We start from the raw sequence: 19,604 nt of genomic DNA, 5'->3' as shown, positions 1-19,604 counted from the left end.
GATTTGGGTTGACTCTAGAGTTGTGCTGTCCAGTTACAGGAGCCAGTAGGTACTTGTAGCTATTTAAACTAAATATTAAAACTCTGTTCCTTGGTCACACCAACTCCATCCTGAGTGCTCAGTAGCTGTGTTGAGCTGGCAGCGACCATACTGGACAGTAGAGATAAAGTATTGATACATCTCTACCATCACCCAAAGTTCTCTTCATTAGCACTCTTCCAGATGAAAAGATTCCCCTTTCTTTTCGTGGTAACTTGCAGGAAAAAACCAGTCTATTTTAAGGAGTTTAAAATAGCATGTATCTTAAAGCTTTTTCTAAGCAAATAAGCAAATTGCAAAGAGTCCCAAGTTGAAGAGTACCTGGATCCATCTTAGCAAATGAAAATATTCTGAGTGTCCTCAGCATGCTCCGCTTATTTAAAGAAACCTGGAACTGATACAAATGAATCTTTCCCTTTTAAATGAACCCCTGTTTGCATTCGCCAAGCTTCCTTAGTGGGGAAGCTGGCTTTTGTTGTTGTATAGTGTTGCAAAGGTAAGTATCTGCTTTATTGTAAACAACTCGGCTGGACCAACAATGGGAAATGCACCTTAGAAGCTTTCTTGACATTGCCTGTTCTTCCCTGTAGGAGAACTGCGGCACATCACCAAACTGAAGCCCTGGAGCCTCTTTGATGTACTTGTGGAAAAGTATGGCTGGCCCCATGAAGATGCTGCACAGTTTACAGATTTCCTGATCCCGATGCTAGAGATGGTTCCAGAAAAACGAGCTTCAGCAGGCGAATGCCTTCGGCATCCTTGGTTGAATTCTTAGTGGATTCTGCACTCACCTGTTCTGAGCTGGCACATGTTGTCCAGTGCATTTGGCCCTAAAGGGGGACTCTCATTCTTAACAGGATTACAAGTGAGCTGGCTTCATCCTCAGACCTTTGTTTTGCTTTGAGGTACTGTCGTTTGACGTTTTGCTTCTTGTGCACTGTGATCCTGGGAAAGGGCAGTCTTTTGTCTTCAGCTTAGTAGTTTACTGACCCACTTTTCTTCTGAAAACAATAACATGTCTCTAAGCATTGTTTCTTGTGTTGTGTGACATTCAAATGTCATTTTTTTTTTTTTTTTTGAACGAAAAATACTTTCCTCCTTGTGTTTTGGCAGGTTTTGTAACTATTTATGAAGAAATATTTTAGCTGAGTACTATATAATTTACAATCTTAAGAAATTATCAAGTTGGAACCAAGAAATAGCAAGGAAATGTACAATTTGATCTTCTGGCAAAGGGACACCACTCCTGTATTATAGTGTATGTAAATGCGCCCTGTAAATGCTCATTCACATTAAACACGGGACGGGGACTCACATTTCAGAAAAGCTACCCAGTCTGAGTGCTTTGTAGCCTAAGTTGCATGTAATGGACTTTTAACTGCTCCAAGGAGTTGTGCAAACTTCTCATTCCATGACAGTCCTTTTGCATTGGATTTTAAACAACTGGCTCTAGGTTATGTCATTCACTGTATGGCACTTTAAAAAAAGGACATGCTTCTCGTTCTAAAATACACATTATAGTTTAGTGGTCCCATTCGTATTTTTGCATATTTTTAATTAAAAGTACTTTTAAGGAAAAAGAGCAATTTCCCTTTAAAAATGTGGTGGCCCGGTACCACGTGGAGTTGCTTCCTCCAGGCACTGTAAGTTAAAGTCTACATAGATTAAATTGGACAAGAGAAACATGTTCAGTGTGTGGAATGAAAAACTACACATATCTTTTTTTTGAAAAGCTTATTCGTGTTTGTCTAGAACAAAGGTATGGTATATATAACTTGCAGTGCAATGGGAAGAAAGAATACTAACATCTCAGAGAAAGCAGGGACTGCATTCATTCCAGAGACAGTTTTGTGTGTGGCTACAACAAATTTTACCAGATTTTTCACCGTCCTTCCATGCATTGAAGCTGAGAAAATGATTTTCCCTTTGCAGGTTGCACACAACTTTGTTTAAGCATTTCCTTACAATTGTAGAATCCAGGACACAGACCATAGTAGGCAATACAGTTTTAGAATGTAATATATAGAGGTACATTTAGCCTCTTTTAGAAATCAGTGGATTGAATGTTGTTTTTTTTTTAAATTTTACATTCCTCAAGGTGCCTCGTTTTTCTTGACTTTGTCCATTAACATTTATCCATATGCCTTTGCAATAACTAGATTGTGAAAAGATAACAAGTGTTGTAACAATAATCCATTGTTTGAGGTGCTTGCAGTTGTCTTAAAAATTAAAGTGTTTTGGTTTTTTTTTCCCAGACATTGCCTTGGTCATTGGCCTGTATTTGAAGTGATAGAAACAAACATTTGCTATCGTTATAATGTAGTGTAACCAGAATTAAAGGACATATCAGCATTCCTGTTGAAAGAAATGTAGAACATGCATCAAGGCTTAATATGAGGAAAACACTGTTTGTAAGGGGTATGACATGGTCTAGAATACATGCTGTAGCATAGATTCTGTACCTAGAATTTCTGTGAACCCTTTCCATTCATATTTCATCAGAAACATGCTAATTACATTTTGTTTGAGCATTGTCAGTTTTATTTTTTTAAACTATTCACTGTGAGGGAATGAGACACATAATTCTCTTAGAAGTCAACATTAGATCGTATTGCTGTGAGGTGGAAGATACCAATCATTTATGTGATATGAATGCTAAGTTTTTCTAATGAGGCTGTAGGTTACCTTGTAGGTTCTGTGAAAGATAGTGGCTGTAGACCAGTGATGCCATCCATGACGTGCACAGGAACCAATCTCACGAGAACCACGGAATACATGTATGTCTTCCCTAAGTCTATAAGAATTTCTATCAGGGTTATAGCACACTTGAATAGTTTGTCTAATACAGTTTTGGCTCATGTTAGGAAACAGTCTAGATTATTACTACTTTTGTTAGGATCTTTCACTTATAAAATAGCCTGCTAGTTTATAAATGTAAAAGCAGTTGTTTTAGAAAGAATATGCAAAGGTATTAGGTATAGTTTGGTTTTTAGCAGATTCTTGGTGGCTTGATGATGATGAATGCGTATCAGCTCAGTGAGAACCACTGGTTATACGGAACACTATAGCCAGGTCAGTGATTTTAGTTGAATGTCCTGTCTTTTCCTTTCTCTAGTCTATGTGAAGTCTTCATGGAAAATGACAAGCAGTGGATCACATGTGTGATTATAGCAGATTCAGAAGCTGTCTGGCTGGAAATTAGGACTGCCCCAAGGCAGAGGAAAAGTGGATATAGGAGCTCCAAAAAAGCGTAAACTTTCTAGGTGAAAACTGATTTACTAACTTGCTTCTTCCTGTACTTGGATCATCTACAGCTAGCTAACCAGGATAAACTACTGTTTCTGTTGGGATACTTCTTAAATTCCAGTTTTCTCCCATTACTTTTTTAGAGATTAATGGAGTTTACAGAAAGGCTTCTGTATACTTATGTAGTAGGCAAATATAAAACTATGAGGAATTAAATCTTCAGGCCAGTCCTTTTAGAGAAGTGTGAATACTGACAGTTCATTATGGGACTTTGTCTTCTGTTTAAAACTATAAGGCGGTGGATGATGTAAAGCTCTTTCTTCTCAGATAGATGTTTCTTTAGTGAATGCCATAAGTAGAATTTTGTCTGCTAATCAAAGAGGGCAAAGTTGACTTAAGTTCTTTTAAAATTTGAAGATGATCAGGATTGAGCCCTAAGCAGAGCGCTATGTTAATGTAGCTATTTTTAAAAGGAAATGGAAATTAAAAGTGTAAAACGTATTACTGCCAATCTTAGTCATTTTTAGTCTGTCTACTTTTTTCCCCAGTACACAGATTTCATATACTGTGCCAAATTTTAAGCAATTGGATGATGAAAGATGTGTTGACAAATACTGTCCCTTCTATTGGTTATACTTACTCCTCCTGAGAGGTAGAAGATAATAAGTGTTATTCCAAAATAATATTTTATATTTCAGCAATCAAATGTTCACTTGAGAAGCCATTTTCATTTTGCTTAGCTAAGAAATAATGCCTTTTTCCTTTAGTTTTGTACACCCAAAACAAATTTCCTACTACTCTTTTAAATACTATAGCTAGACAGTATTGTGTTAATTAAGGTTTCTTGTTAATGTAAGGTTTTCACATAGTTTTGATTCATCAGTAGGACATTTCAGTCATGTGCTAACACATCCCAAGTGAGATATTCCTGTTTTTAGGTGAGATACTCTGTATTTTCAAACAGTTGTAGTCTATAATTGAATCATGTGCTGCTTTAATGAAATGGATTCGTCTCGAATGATGTCAGATATAACTGAATGTTTGTAGCATTGATGTAGCATGGTAGTTTCCTGTGGCTCTTGCTCCTGCGAGGTAACATGTAGGAACATTACAGGAACAAGCCTTTACTGCTTCCTGATGCTTGTCGCAGTCCAGTCCAACTGATGTAGTAGTTGCTAAAGAAAATGGAAGGCTCCTTACAAACTATCTGGAAAAGGTAACTTTTGTAAAAACCGCTTAAACAGACCCCAATCTCAGAAGTTGTTCAGGACAATTTGGTAAAACTGACATAATTGTGGTTTATTAACATGAATTAAAATGCCCAACCAGTGCTTCAATGTGACAGTATATTTAAAATAAAAAAGAAATTAAAAGCCATATACTGTACTACTTTCACAAAGATCACATAGTTTTGCAAAGACTTGTCATATGTACAATGCTATATATCAAATGAGAAAAGCTGTAAGCAATTATATACGCAAAAGAAATGCAGTATTTACAGTCAGGAGACATTAAAAATCATTTATACATTAAATTACATTCTGCTTGCAAATAACCGATAAAACAAAATGAGCCATGTTCACAGCAAACTATAAAAATCTGTATTGCATTTTTTTTATACCTAAGATGCACTCACAGAACTGCTGATAGAAAGAAAATCCTCATACTGCCATTACTTAGCTGTGTGGTTAATGCATATGTATAAAATAATATAGAAAACATTCACTAAATGAATTTTAACTGCAACAATAAAATTTAAAGATCATGTAGCATCAAATCTACTGCCAGAAAACAGCTGGAATGTTCACTTACAAAATAAAAGATACTAACACTGGCTTAACAGCACATTTTTAAGGAATTTTAAAAAGCAAAAATGGGAAAAATACAATGAAAGAGCACTGGTGTTTTTTCTTTTTTTATACAAAGTTTCATGTACAAGCTTTAAAAAGTACCTTAACAGGTACATATGAAATATACAGTTTATCTTACAGAACATTAAAAAATGTTTTTGAAGTCCACTTTAATGCCACCCCGAACCATGGTAATTGTTCTGAAATGTCGGTGGCACCTGTGCTCTGTGAATTGGAATCTGTCCAGGCACTGGAGATGCCTGCTGAGGTCCTTGGACCCCATGTGGCAGGGCCACAGAGCCAGGGTGAGGACAGAACCCTGAAGCGGGAGGTGCGGGAATGCTGTTTGGTCCCTGGGGCTGGAGATGAGGACCTGCAACTGGTAGTGGACAGTGTGGCCCTGTTCCAGAAGGCTGGTGTTGGGGTCCCAGTCCCAGAGTGGTGTGATGTGTAGCCTGTGAGGGATACGGTGGGACAGCTGGATGGGCACTTGAAGGAAAAAGTGGAGGTCCTTGATGAGGTGGATGGTGTAAGGCTTGAGCTGATGTGGTGTGATGCCCAGAAGCCAGAACACTGGAAGGCGGAGGAGGAGGGGGTGGTGGAGGGGCTGAATTTACCACATGCTGGTGTTGTGCTTGTAGACCTTGGAGTCCCGAGGAAGGGTGGGGCGGTGGATGGTGATGAGGGGCAGGACCAGGAGGTGGAGGGGGTGGTGGCAAATGGTGTCCAGCAGTTTGAGAATGAATATGCGATCCGGGGGTGACAGCGTGAACAGGCCCCACTACATGTGCTACAGAGTGTGGCTGGTGGGAACTCGGCTGTTGAACAAGGTGTGGTCCTGGCGCAGGTGGTGGCGGAGGAGGGGGCGGGACTACAGCAGCAGTTTGGTGGTGAACAGGAGGGTTCTGAGAAGGCAGAAAATGCCCTGGAGTAACGTGGTGTCCTGGAACTGTTTGCTGGCTTGTGGTGCCAGGAAGTGCTTGATTTGGTCCTGATGTAAACACAGTTTGTTGGGAAAGACTACCTTTAAGCTGATTATAATTCTGAAAGTTTGCAGAGGGCTGCTGGTTTTGATAATAAGACGAAGAAGAAGGGGGTGGAGGGGGCGGAGGGGGTGGTGCCGTGCTGCTCAGACTTGTCTGATTAAACTGACTGTATGTTGCCGAAGATTGTCCTGAGGGTGTCTGTGTAAATAATGCTCCAGAAGTTGCCTGCTGAGTACTGGCAGCTGGGTAAAAATTTCTTTGAGGCTCTCGCTGAGGTGTTCCAACTTGAGGTGACTGTGAATGGTGAGGCCTGTAGGGAGAGCCTAACTGCTGTGTCGGAGGCTTTGGTGAGAGATAACCATGCTGTGCAGGCGTGTGAGGCGTCGATGACTTCGGAGGATTTTCTATGTGAGGTGAAGGAGGACAGTGCAACTTCATGGGTGCAGAAGGCAGCTTCTGTGAAAGTTGCTCAGAGGAACAGCGAACGACTGGCTGTGGAGGATGGTTCTTTGAAAGTGCTTGGGGGTTATTTGACAGCTGTTTTTGATGGAGTTCTGTTTTCAGGTGGACACCATTCTCAGCTTCAGATACAATAACTGTTCCCTCCCAATGGGAATCTGGTTTTGTAAGTATTTTCCCATGTGGCTGAACAGCAATTACAGGTCCAGGTGAACCAGGCTATGTAAAGAAAACAAATTATATAAAGTTATGAAACATTCTGTATACATTGAGGTTTGTTATTATTATAACATTCATTTTATATATTTAATATAATGAATGTTTATATTATTCATTTTAAAAGGGGCAGGGAATAAGATAGGTCTGAAGACAACCACAGAGGTTTCGGATATTAAAAAGCCAGTTTTTTAAGTAGTTCAACAAGTTCTGATAATAACCTTCAACTTCCCCAAATTTTCATTGAACACAAATTAAGGAAATTAATCTCCATTCTTCCCCTAAGCACCTTAAACACTTGAGGCAAGTTTCAATTCTGTAATTTAAATTTCTATACTCAACCTAATGACAAATCTGTTTGGGGTTGATAAACTTGCCCCCCACCCCCAACTGTTTTCATTCCTAATACCTTTTCATTGTTCAATACAGATAATCCAAGTATGAGAGTATGTGAATATATAATGATATTCTTTAAGGAAAAAGATCAGATTGCCTTGTTATCAGTTTCCAAAGACATTGCCCCATTAGGTTATCATGTATTCATGATCCAGGACAGAGATAGCATTTCTTTGAAATGAGTGTCATCTGACCTTTTGTTTTTAGAGAATTAACTGACTGGTCAAATATTTCATGAACACACTCTAAATTTCCTAGACACCAGCATAAGGAAGGGGTGAAACTGCTGAAGCAAAACATAAGCAGCTGAAGTGTTTACCACGTTGGAACTTTAACAGGAAAAATGTCTAGAAATCACAAACTGATACTTGGGTACAGCACAAAAATCTCCAGGTGTGCTTTTACCACCCACTTTTCAGAAGTGGAACTTTCACGTTCAAAGGTCAATGTTATTACCTTGCTCATTTTTGAAGGACTTTTACAAGTATTTTGGGAAGTATCTGGGGATGGGCATTCATTTGTAGTTGTGGGTTCTAGATTTTCAGGATCAGGATCTGTAAAGCATAAGGAATCACAGAAAATGTAAAATTACATGATAAATATTTCCTTTTACTAATACTTCAATGTACATTCTATTAATTCAAACCAACGTCTAGAAAGGCTCTCTCCTTTATGCTTTTAAAAGGTATTTAAAACCACCACCGTGACAGGTCATCTGCTTACTGACCTTCCGTAAGTTCACTGAAAGAAGGGACTGGGCCCTTGGGTTGCAACTGGGGAATGTGATTTGAATGAGATGAAGGAGAAGACGGAACATGATTCGGTGAACATGGGACACATGGTGACTCTGCCCCTAGAGATGAAGCAGAAGCAGACCCGAAGAGAACGTTAGGAATGCAGAGGACGGGGTGCAGGGTGATTAGCTGACTCCACTTTTTGGCAAAAGAACAAGCTCACTTACCACTGTCTTTATCTTTTCGGTGATCACTGAGAAGCAGAGCTCTCTGATAACTCCTCTCTCTCACTTGCTCCACTGAAGTTGAGGCCGTCCTTTAAAATCAAGTCGTATCATCAGTTTAAAAGTTATTGCTGGGTAGATCATTTTTTGCCACTTGATGGTCAACATATCCTCCCAGGTATAAAGGCTTTGGCACTTAAGGAAAATACTTTGGTGTGAAGTTTTGAAAATAGTACCCCCAACACCTTCCCATGCTGAGATTTTTATCATTTATTTGAAGAACTCAAGCAGACTCCATTCCTTTGTCTTAAGCAAGTTCTTGGTGAAGAAGGGGTTGTTGAAGGGTAGCATGTTAACATTCAGACCATCACTTCAAGTTACCAAAGGGACCAAATATACCCCCTAATTTACCTTGTGTCTGGATTAGAAGGCTAGCAGGAAGCTCAGAGCTAAGAGGACCAAGATGTAAAATGCACATGGCCTCCTGCCCTTTGCCAAGACCCTCACTAGCCAACTTCTTCTATTCCTTTTGAAGAAACACAAAACATGGTTGTTTCAAGGTAATGATATGGGTGGTAAACAAATTGTGAGATGCTATGATAAAGGTTCTTTGGAAAGGAGTATTTGTCTGAAAAATGTGAAAATTATCAAGGAGTAGCTACAATGGACCTTTAATGATACAGGCAAATAAATATCTTGGTTTAAAATCTTATCTATCAGCAAAATGGATCTGTCAAAATTAATATTACAAACCACTGTCTGCTTAGCCTTAGGAGAACAACAACAAACAGGAAGTGACTGATTAACAAAAATCTGTTGTTTTGCAGGATAAGATAGTTCAAATCTTTACAGGTATAGCTCCATTCAAAATGAGCCAAGATACTGACTGGGAGATAAAATAACAAAGACTACTTTCATAAGAAGGTATACTGTTTGTAGTTCTAAAGTTACCAATGAGGTCTGTTTTTTTTTTTTTTTTCCAAACAGGCAGCTTACCATTGAACTTCTGGTTCATTCTTTTCACTGGCAGACGCTTCCTTAACAGTACCGTTATTGCTGGTTTCTTCCGAAGTAGCATGATAAACTGTAGCTGGTGTTGGTAAAGGTAGGCTAGCAGTGCTTTCTACCTGCTCCCCATTTTCACTCCTGTGGGCACACCCATCAGCACTGTTGCTGCTCAGGTTTCCGCTTGTGTGAGGTGATACACTAACCAGGGCAAAGTGTTCTGTCTTAGAGCCACTTTTCCTAGCTTCACGTTGTCTTTTCCGATATTCTAACAGAGAAACCTTAAGCAAGAAAGATAAGGAAAAGCACATCTTTTATTCTTGTTTTAAATATTAGAAACAATCTATTCTTTTTTCTAAAGAGAATTATTATATTTACATTAGGAAAATTATGTAAAATAATTTGATTCCGAACAAATAACAATAATAAATAATTAGCAAATGCCTACTTTATGCCAGGCATTGTATTTAGATGATTTTACATACATTATGTCATTTAAGCCTCACAACAACCCTATGAAATAGGTATATTATCATCCCCATTTTACAGATGAGGAAATTGAGTAACTCACTCACTCAAGGTCACACAGCTGGTGAGTGTTGGAGCCGGGATTCGAACCTAGGTCTTACTTGAAAGCCCGTGCTCTTTCCACTATACTATATTGCTTCCCACAAAGTTGCCAACTGGACTCTGTTATAAAAATTAAAAGCACACATCACTAAAATTCTTTGACTTGAAAAGCAATAAGCCTATTAACAAATAAATACGTGTTGTAGCTTCTCCCACTGCTCTGAAATAAGGCATTCTTATTGTTTCAGTATGTCTGCCAACCAAATAATGGTGGTAAATCAGGGACAGGGAACTATTTATTTATATAATATATTAGTACAATACTTGTCAAAATATTTTTATATCCATGGCCTAATAATACTATAGGTATTACTGATGAGGAAAGAGGCCATTTCTTCCATTTAGGGCCTCGTGTTCTATGTAAAATAAGACACATGGGGCTTCCCTCATAGCTCAGTGAGTAAAATAATCTGCCTGCAGTGCAGAAGACCAGAGTTCAATCCCTGGGTCAGGAAGATCCCCTGGAGAAGGAAACAGCAACCCACTCCAATATTCTTGCCTGGAGAATCCCATGGACGGAGGAGCCTGGCCAGGCTACAGTCCATGGGGTCGCAAGAGTCAGACTTAGCGACAAAACCACCAAGAAGACATAGTACTCAGTTCCATTTATTTGGTTGGGAAGTGATTATCTTTAAAAGTTACTCAAAGTGAAGTAATCACCTTGAGTTTTTGATCTCTGAAACCATGATCCTTATAATAATTTAGTTCTCTGCAAACAGTGTCTAGTCAATGGAGCACTGACAAAAGGTTTAAAAATGTACACATCAATAATTTAATATGAATAAAGTATGAATGCCTTACATAATAACTACTAATTACCCTCAGTAGTAGTATGAATAAAACACTATTAAAAGGACTATAAATTGTTAAATTTGTAACCTTTTTCTTTTGTGGTGGATTCTGGGGTGTGCAACTTCCGTCGATCAAATTGTCATTAACAGTCCGTCCGAAACCAGATACAAGCCCATCTTCTGAAGTACAAAACACAGGTGTTTCCATAAACATGCCTCTAGAATCATCCTGCATCAGGCACTTTGACTCACTTATTCGGAAGCCGCCTCCAACCTCCAACTGATGTGAGGGTGTCAGGTCCCTCAAGTTGGAATTTACTGAGAAGTTAACGCCTGTTCTCTCAGGACTCTTTACCCAGGAAGAATACAGTGGGCCCCGACCCGAGTGAGCAGATTCCAGTTGGCTGTTAGAATCAGTCCTGTCATGTGTAGTAGTTTCCATGGTTTTATGTAAGGCAGTTTGCTCGACTGTATCGAGTCCCAGTTGAAGATCTGACACCGGTTCCTTTTCTCCAGGGCACTGCCTGTTGATTTCAGTCCTACTCCTAGGGCTGCCATAGCCAATAGTCTTTATTTCTTGCAGACCCAGTTCAGTTAAATTAGAATTTCTAAAAGGCCCCAATGTTAACATGGTTGATGATCTGTCATATCCCTGTTTACAGAATTAAAAAAAAAAAAAAAATTACACAAATAACCACATTTGGAAGCTACTTACATTAAAACTACCAATAATTTAAGCAAAATAATGATACTAAGAAAAAGCCACCAATTAAAAAAATCTTACTTAACATCTCCTTACCTCTTGACTATAAGTGCGTCTCTTAGTTTCTGGAGAACTTTCTGGGGAAGAAATATTCTACATAAAAGACAAAAGCAGAATTGAAAATTAAAATATATAACTAAATCCATATTTACAGAAATGAAACTTATGAGAAACTACTACTACAAAGTGTTACGAAAACACTTTGGTTTTAAACTTTTTTATTTCCATTGTCCTTATAGTTTTGGCTTTAAAGTCAGTTTGATATAGTCATTTAGTCTGACTTCTATAGATCAATAAAATGAAAGTTATGTTTGTTTGAATAAAAAAAATAAAGTTTAAATTCACATAAATGGAAGTTCAAAAGTTTTCACTTAGTTCCTTAAAAACTATTATTAAAGGTTACACTATTTATTAAAAGGAGAGAACAGCTATTAAAGAAACCCCATCCCCATGGGCTTTTGTTTTTGCCATGTAAGTTTCTCACCTCAAAGTGCATGGTATTTCCTGGTGTGCCAGGAGTTACTGGTGTAACTGGTGAATATATGGGCTTATAACCATTTCTACAAGCTTCATCATCTGACTTTATCCGTGGAGGAGTGGAAAATGACGGGTCTGTAGGAGTAATATCTGTGTGAGTTGGTGTAGCATATGGTGAAGGAGTAGGTGTAGAGGTTTCTGAGTAAGCAGAATCTAGCAACTGATAAAGTCTTCGTTTTTTCAGTGGTGTAGTTAAATCTGTTGGTAAAATAATAAATTATAAATTATACTGCTGACATTTGCTACAATCTGTAATGCATTTTGGGAAAGCACAAAACATTGACAATTGTCATGATGATTTTCACCCCAAAACTAAATTTGAAGGTTTTCAAAGATAAAAGTAACATGAAGCAATCTCTCCCCACCCCCATTCTCCTGCCCCTAGTTTCAGCAGTACCAACCATTACCTTGCCAGAAGGCTTACAGGGCTAGAGGTTGCTAAGAAATCTTGGAAGTACAGCTGTTAATTTAACTGATTTCTAAGAGTCCTTTTGAATCTGAAAAACAGATGGCTAACTAGGCCCAAAATTCAACCATAAGCCCCAACATACATGGTACTACAAATTCTAGTTTTCATGTCTATATCTATCTTCATCCAAAACGTTGGAGGCAGAAAAGAGGGGGGAAAACACACACACACACACACACACACACGCACACACACACAAAACAATGCGCTACTTTTGGGCTTCCCTGGTAGCTCAGATGGTAAAGAATCTGTGCTGCTTTTGTAAGGTATATAATAATTAGAATAAATATGCATATATATGTTTTATTTATATATATATATGCTATATACATCCTGTTACATTCTCCACACTAAAACAACACTGAAAAGAAGTTCTACCTGGAAGGGAACAGCTATCATTTAGTAGTAGTGGACTTCTATTTTCACCATTGACTGTAGGACTTCTGGATCTTTCTTGACAGGGTGAATTAAATCTATGTAAAATTGCTGAGTTTTCCTCTTCCAGAGCTTGTTTCAACCACCGCTGAAATACACAAAACAATAAGTGAACAGAAGTCAGTTTGCAGCTTTAATGGTACAGCCAATTCCAAAAGTACTTCACTACCAAGAGTTGGTAGTATGGAATCAGACTGGCATTGGCTCAAACTAGATTTTCACATCCAAAGCAAAGTTTACCTTTTTGCATGAGCCAGATATGTTTTCAGGAGGTTCCTTTCTTCTCCTTTTTTCTGAAAGGAATGGTGAAGTGAACCTGATATAGTGCTTAGGAGTAGAGTATACATGAGGACTGTACGTGAGACCTGGTAGAGAATTGAGCTGTGTAGCTAGTACTTCAGGATCTGTAGTTATGCGCAGAGGCCTCTCTGAAAGGCTGTCTGAAGGTTTTCCTGTCTTCTCATTCTTCTCACTTAACCATTCACTGACCAAGTGCTAGACAGAAACAAAATTTGAATCACTATATAATTATACAGTTTCTCCTATACAGTATTTGAACAGCAAGTTGAAAACTGACATCTAAAACAATTAATTTAAATCACTCATATTCGATGTTCAAAAAGTCAATATAAGTTATTCTGCATTTCCTTGGTTATCCACTCTTATTACTAAAATTTTTTACACAGTAATACTTGTATAAATATTTTCATAAAATAGTAAAAATCTACGACACCTCAATACCACCTTAAAAACACAAATTCTAAAGTTAGGTTTGTTACTGCTTCTGTATTATGTGGAAAATGTCTGTCAGACATGAGGCAGTGCTCTTTTACCATGGCTACCCATCAGAATCTCTAGGTGAGGCCAGTGCATATGATTTTTCCTTTAAAGCTGTTGTCATTGACAATCACTGTTGATTTACAGGGTTTGAAATCTTTTAAGTTCCCATGCTTTGAAAATTCACATATTCCTTAATTCTGTTGAGGTTTTTGGATCTACATTGTACATAATAATTCAGTCTTTATTGGCTACATGAATATATCTGAATATCCTCACCTTTTTCTTTAAAAAACAAAAAAAACTAGTCAGTAAAGTTCAGGTGTAATGGTCATGAAAATAAGGATTACAATTTGTCAGCACAAGCACATTTTCTTTGCTGTGTGGGCATTTATATCTTCTCTATCATTTTCTACAAATACCATTTATAATAAAAATATATGTAGAAAAACAGGTGTATATGTATTTAAACATACATTCTCACACATACAGAAACACACATTAATATCTACCCACATCCTGACTTCCAGAAATACTCCAGATAAGCATTTTGGCATCTTTTCTTTCTCTCTCTTTTTCCATGTATTTAAACTTCCTTTCTAGGACAGGCAATAGAATGCAGCACTAAATCAGGCTAACACTGAACAGAGATTAATAACAGCAAGACTTAAGTGTGGGAGAAAAAGAAAACGAACGGCAGTGCTAAAGCACTTGGGATTCTGCAACCAGACTGCCACTTACACCATGACCTCCAGCAAGTTATGTAACTTTTCTCCGTCTTAATCCTGACCTATAAAAGAAGGGTTATAATAGAAACTAGCTCTACAAGTAGGGTTATTATTAAAAGAGTTAAATAACCAAAGCTCTTCTCACAGTACCTGGCACAGAGTAAGTGCTGTGCACTAAGTGAAGGACGCTTTTACATTATGGGAATTCAGGATCATTTGGTATTCTTGTCAAACACTATGTTGTTTAAAATAACAGTATATATCGTAAGCAAAACCTGTGGGGGAAAGGTGTTTTTTTAAACAATATCAGGATATAGGAACCTGTATCTCAGACCAGGAGATTAAATCTGTAGCCCCACAACAGTTTAGTAATTAAAGAGCAGGGTTTAAGTCATAATGTGTCATCAAGAAAGTAGTTGTTTTTTTCCTGCATCACATGGCTTGTGACTAGGGATTGAACCTGGGCCCTCAGCAGTGAGAGCTCAGAACTGCTAGAGGATTCCCAAAGACAGCTTTTCTTTTAAACATGAATCTGTTTTCTTCCTCACGAATCCAAATTATAAAGAAAATTTATGGTTACTTTTTGTCCTTCCAAAGTGGGCAAAAATAATGGTCATTTTCAAAAGCAAGTACTAGCTTGCTTGTTCAGGATCCAGAGTGCAAAAACGTGAGCACAGACTTCAAATCAGAGCTGTAATTTTAGCTCTTACCTCCATCCAGCCATTACAATATACTTGCAGATTCAAACTAGGTTTTTACTAAATTTACTAAATTACTTCTCATGGTTTCATAGTACCTACAAACTATACTGAATTTGGTAAAACAAAAAGGAGATAAATTTGGTTTTGAACTACTTTGTTGTAAACAATATAACAAGGATTCATTTATGATCTACCCCATTCCCCAAAGAGTCTAAGGATTACCACTTTGGTATTCTGCTCCAATCCACTATACTCAGAATGGGAGTAAAACAAAGCTTCATAATGGTGGTGTGTTATTTCTGAGGTTCCTATAAAGCTCAAGGTGGTTGATCTCAGTGAACTGTTTCCCTCAATGGCTTTATTAAAACTGACAGTAGTTTTTGAAAGATTTTTATTAATAAGTTGATGTAAAACTACCCTTCCTGGAACCCTCCTACACAGCTGATGAGAATGTAAATTGGTACAATCACTATGGACATTCCTTAAAAACCTAAAACCAGAGCAACCATATGACCCTGCAATCCCACTCCTGAGCATATAACTGCAGGAAACTAATCAGAAAGGATACATGTACCCCAGTGTTCACAGCGGCACTGTTTACAACAGCCAAGACATAGAAGCAACCTCATGTCCACTGAATGGTTAAAGATGTGTGTACACACACACGATGGAGTATTTACTCAGCCATAAAAAAGAATGAAATAATGCCTACAGCAACATGGATGGATCTAGAGATTATCATACGGAGTGAAGGCGGTCACAGACAAATATCATGTGATGTCACTCATGTGGAATCTAGTTTAAAAAAACAAATGAACTTATTTACAAAACAGATTTACAGGTACTGAATTGAAAACAAACTTAATGGTTACTAAAGGGGAAATGTGGATGGGGAGGAGGTGTTAGTTCCTCAGTCATGCCCAACTCTGCAACACCATGGACTGCAGTCTGCCAGGCTCCTCTGCCCAAGGGATTTCCCAGGCAAGAAGAATGCATTGGGTTGCCATTTCCTTCTCCAAGGGATCTTCCTGACCAGGGATTGAACCCAGGCCTCCTGCATTGCAAGTAGATCCCTTACCATCTAAGCCAGTGGTGGGGGGCATAAATCAGAAGCTGGGATGAACACACACACTAATGTTTCTGTGTATATAGATTCTCTGTCTATATATAAAACAGACAACCAACAAGGACCTACGGTATGGCACAGGAAACTCAATATTCTGTGATACTCTATATGAGAGAAGAATCTTGAATGAATGTATCTACAACTGAATCACTGCTGTTCATCTAACACAGCACTGTAAATCAACTATATTCCAACAAAACTAAAACTACCCTTTATACATTTTCAAATCCTTAGTACATTCTATGAAAATCAATTTCTTAACATTTAATTCTTGTAATTACCTATATACCACAAAATTTATTAATATATATATTATATGTATAAAGAAAAGATAATGTCTCAAACCAGTCATTCCTGAGAAATACAGTTTCAGTACATAGAGTAGGCAAAAGGAAATCATTAGAAATCATAATTGCAATACTAAAAGGAAGTCTTGATATATCAAATATATTTTTACAATTCTCTTTAAAATGTTTAGAAGTATAAAAACCATGACTCTTAAAAAAAAAAATGACTCTTATCACTCTTCCTAATGAAATGTTATAGCCTTAATTCCTAAAACATGAATATATTTAACATCATGAGACACTTGTTAGACAACAGTTCTTACATTCATTAAGAATCATACCTTCTTTGTTTTAGGGTACTTTGTTGGACATTTATTAAGTACTGGAACTTCATTTTCAGTAATTATTTCTGTTAGTGCAGTTTCAGTTTCTGGTTCTATTGCAACTACAGTATTTTCCACATCGTTTTGTTGTGAGCTAACTTCTATGTCAGGAGAAGACGGTTGGATATCCGAACACATACTGACAGTCCTGTGTCTCCGACGCTGCTGTCCAATGTGAGTCCTACTCCGAGAAAAACTTTTTCTCTGTTTAGTTCTATTTACTTTGGCTGGGGTTGGCTTGCTAGCAGTTTCTTCTTTTGCTTGTTCCTAATTCAAAATACAAAAGAATGGAACTTTGAACAACATGTTTGTATAAGATAGTAGTTGAACTCTAATGGTATCAATCGGTCTCAGAAGATAACTTCCTCAAATTTATGAATTCTGTAAATTGACATAAAAGTTTCCTTATTCAAAAACAAAGCAAGTCTCATATCTGAAGTCTTAAGTTCTCAAAGGATTTGAAAAATGCTGTTGAAAGGCTAATATCACATCAAAAATTCTTTAGAGATGTAATTGTGAAGATTCTATTAGAAAGTGGTTAAGTGTGGTGGCCTGAGAGCCGCAGTGGCATGGACCACCCTCATCCGTCACCCACCGAGGGCTCAGGGTCCTTCCCAGGGCCTCTCTCCTCGAGGAGTTGATGGAGTTGATGGCTGTTCCACACCCACCGTGTTCAAGTTCCTGTGAGTTGGGGAGAGGCTGAGCCAAGGGAACTGTGAAGGGGCTGGGCCGAGGGCTCAGGCAGATTTTTGTAAGCAGCGCTCTAGTTTCATTAAAAAAAGAAAACAACAAACATAAAAAAAAAAGAAAAAAAGTAGCCCTGAGAAGCAATACCTGAATAACTTCGGCATCACTGACAGTCTGTGCGTCTTTACATTCAGTTTTAACTTCCGTTTTGGCTGTGCTGATTCTTTCCAAAGCTTGTTCTCTTCTCTTCTCTCTTTTTTCAAGTCTGGCAAAAGCTTGCAGAATTGCTTCCATTTTCCTTTCTTCTCTTGTCTGTGAAATTTAAATTTTAAGAGACATAATAAATATTGCTCTGAAGAAAATTCAAAATCCAAATGTTCATAGCAAATTAAAAAAAATTCCTATGATGGTGTTTAATAGTAAAACACTTCAACTGATGATAAATAAGGGATAAAAGAACATTTATATCCATTTCTGAGAATTCCAAACATCTTGGTAAACCCTGTCATTACAAATGTATTTCATAAAGAGCAAAATTCGTAAGGTGATATGTTGAAAGAGTTAAATTCCTATAAATTTAAGAAGTGAATATATTGATATGTCATAGCAGGATATTGTGGGGTGAAGACCGGGGTTAAAATCATGACTATCCATGACCCCAAGCAACATAATAACCTTGTGTGGCTAACAATACTTCACTGAATTGTTAATGAGTTCAAATACAAAGTCTCTATGAAGTTTTCCAACCTTACTTGAAAAATGGTACGCATTCCACAAGTGCTATTTATTATCTCTACTTCGGTTCTCTCGTCTTCCATTATAATTCCTATGAGGCATTCCTCTACCTTCTGCTCTTCCCAAGGCAGACTAAGGAACAGCACAAATTCCTTTGAGCATCAGTTCTCTTTGGAGAGAGAACATTAAAGCAAGACCCAGAGCGTTGGCCAGTGGGCCTGGTAAATGCTTCTGGTTTCAACTAGAAACAAGAAGCAGGTCCATCAACTGCCCAGGTCCTGAGGTTCAGATCCACTTGTCTTTCTTCCTTTGTCATCGTTGATGTGGGAAAGATCAGTAACTCAAGATCTGGCTGCATGATCATCTCAACATTGGAGCTTTTGAGTTCGAGTAATTAGCAGATATTCAAGCATCAAAATACCCACAGGAAGGAAGCTATTATTAACTCTTTCCTGTATTTTTTTTCCTTTGTTATACTAGATAAGGGAAATCTATAAACAAACCCCTCTGAGAACTTTCTAGTTAGTTAAGGGCTTCTCTGGTAGCTCAGATGGTAAAACAAACTACCATACTGCAAATGTGTTGGTCTTATAAATGCATTATCTTCACCCTCTTTTACAGGTAAGGAAACTGAGATTCAAAGAGGTAAGATTACTTGTTCATGGACAGATATCTGCATCTTTAGCTTTCTTGGTCTGGGATGATTAATAAGACATTAAAATAAACAACACAACAAAAGATTATTTTTACTGGAAGTTTTAAAGCTGCATTCTTCAGCTAATTCATGTCTCTCTAGTCTTATAACTCACTTTACTCAACTGCCATTCATCTATGGCTCTTTATAAAAATCCTTTCTCCATATATTAGGACTTTTCTAAAACCCTAAATTTAGAAGTCTGGAGTAACTAAAAAATGTGATTTTCATAATTGCTTCACCTGTTGATTGGGGGGGTAGAAAGAGACAGGATTCATTATTGTGCTTATAAATTTAAAAATAAATCTGAGAAAAGTATACCTTTCCAAAAGAAACAGACTAGTCTTAGCAAGAATCATTTTATGTGTAAAACAATTTACCCACAAGCCAGGCACCCAAAAAAGGTATTTTCTAATCCGCAATTATTCAAGATTTTCTAAGATAAATATGAACTTATGCAAAAAGAAGTGTCTTTGACATAATCCATTATTCACTTGTTTTAGAGTGAGAGAGAGAAAATTATTTGGTGTAAAGACAAAATTCATTCATTTAAAAATTGAAAAAAAAATTGAAAAAAACAGAACTGACAGTAAAGCAAAATCCTTTATTTAAAGGTGATTCAATCTTTTTGAGCTAGTTAGGATCTTAAAAATTACCAGTCCTACACTGCTGAAGAAACCAAAGCCCATGAATATTAAGTGAATCT

General features: G+C 37.6%; 2 protein-coding genes across 7 annotated transcripts in view; one reads left to right on the top strand and one right to left on the bottom strand.

Annotated features, from left to right (window-relative positions):
- The window catches only part of SRPK2 (SRSF protein kinase 2), a 236,880-nt gene extending 234,585 nt beyond the window's left edge, over window positions 1-2,295 (top strand). For all 4 annotated transcript variants that reach the window (XM_065938561.1, XM_065938560.1, XM_065938558.1 and 1 more), the window contains one exon: window positions 630-2,295. In XM_065938561.1, the coding sequence (XP_065794633.1) occupies window positions 630-814 (185 nt within the window). In that variant the 3' untranslated portion in view covers window positions 815-2,295. The remainder of the gene's footprint in view (window positions 1-629) is intronic.
- Window positions 2,296-4,558: 2,263 nt separating this feature from the next.
- The window catches only part of KMT2E (lysine methyltransferase 2E (inactive)), a 93,495-nt gene continuing 78,449 nt past the window's right edge, over window positions 4,559-19,604 (bottom strand). For 2 of the 3 annotated variants that reach the window (XM_065938556.1, XM_065938555.1), the window contains 12 exons: window positions 17,617-17,781; window positions 16,741-17,049; window positions 13,021-13,275; window positions 12,724-12,868; window positions 11,824-12,074; window positions 11,376-11,432; window positions 10,665-11,228; window positions 9,147-9,436; window positions 8,154-8,242; window positions 7,920-8,045; window positions 7,649-7,746; window positions 4,559-6,799 (listed from right to left, as the gene is read on the bottom strand). In XM_065938556.1, coding sequence (XP_065794628.1) covers window positions 5,306-6,799; window positions 7,649-7,746; window positions 7,920-8,045; window positions 8,154-8,242; window positions 9,147-9,436; window positions 10,665-11,228; window positions 11,376-11,432; window positions 11,824-12,074; window positions 12,724-12,868; window positions 13,021-13,275; window positions 16,741-17,049; window positions 17,617-17,781 — 3,843 coding nt within the window. In that variant the 3' untranslated portion in view covers window positions 4,559-5,305. The remainder of the gene's footprint in view (window positions 6,800-7,648; window positions 7,747-7,919; window positions 8,046-8,153; window positions 8,243-9,146; window positions 9,437-10,664; window positions 11,229-11,375; window positions 11,433-11,823; window positions 12,075-12,723; window positions 12,869-13,020; window positions 13,276-16,740; window positions 17,050-17,616; window positions 17,782-19,604) is intronic. The other variant, XM_065938557.1, reaches the window with a different exon arrangement.

This window comes from Muntiacus reevesi, chromosome 6, assembly GCF_963930625.1.
Source record: "Muntiacus reevesi chromosome 6, mMunRee1.1, whole genome shotgun sequence".
Lineage (NCBI taxonomy): Eukaryota > Metazoa > Chordata > Mammalia > Artiodactyla > Cervidae > Muntiacus > Muntiacus reevesi.
The sequence above is the reverse complement of the archived record's forward strand: the minus strand, read 5'-3'. Positions and strand labels throughout refer to the sequence as shown.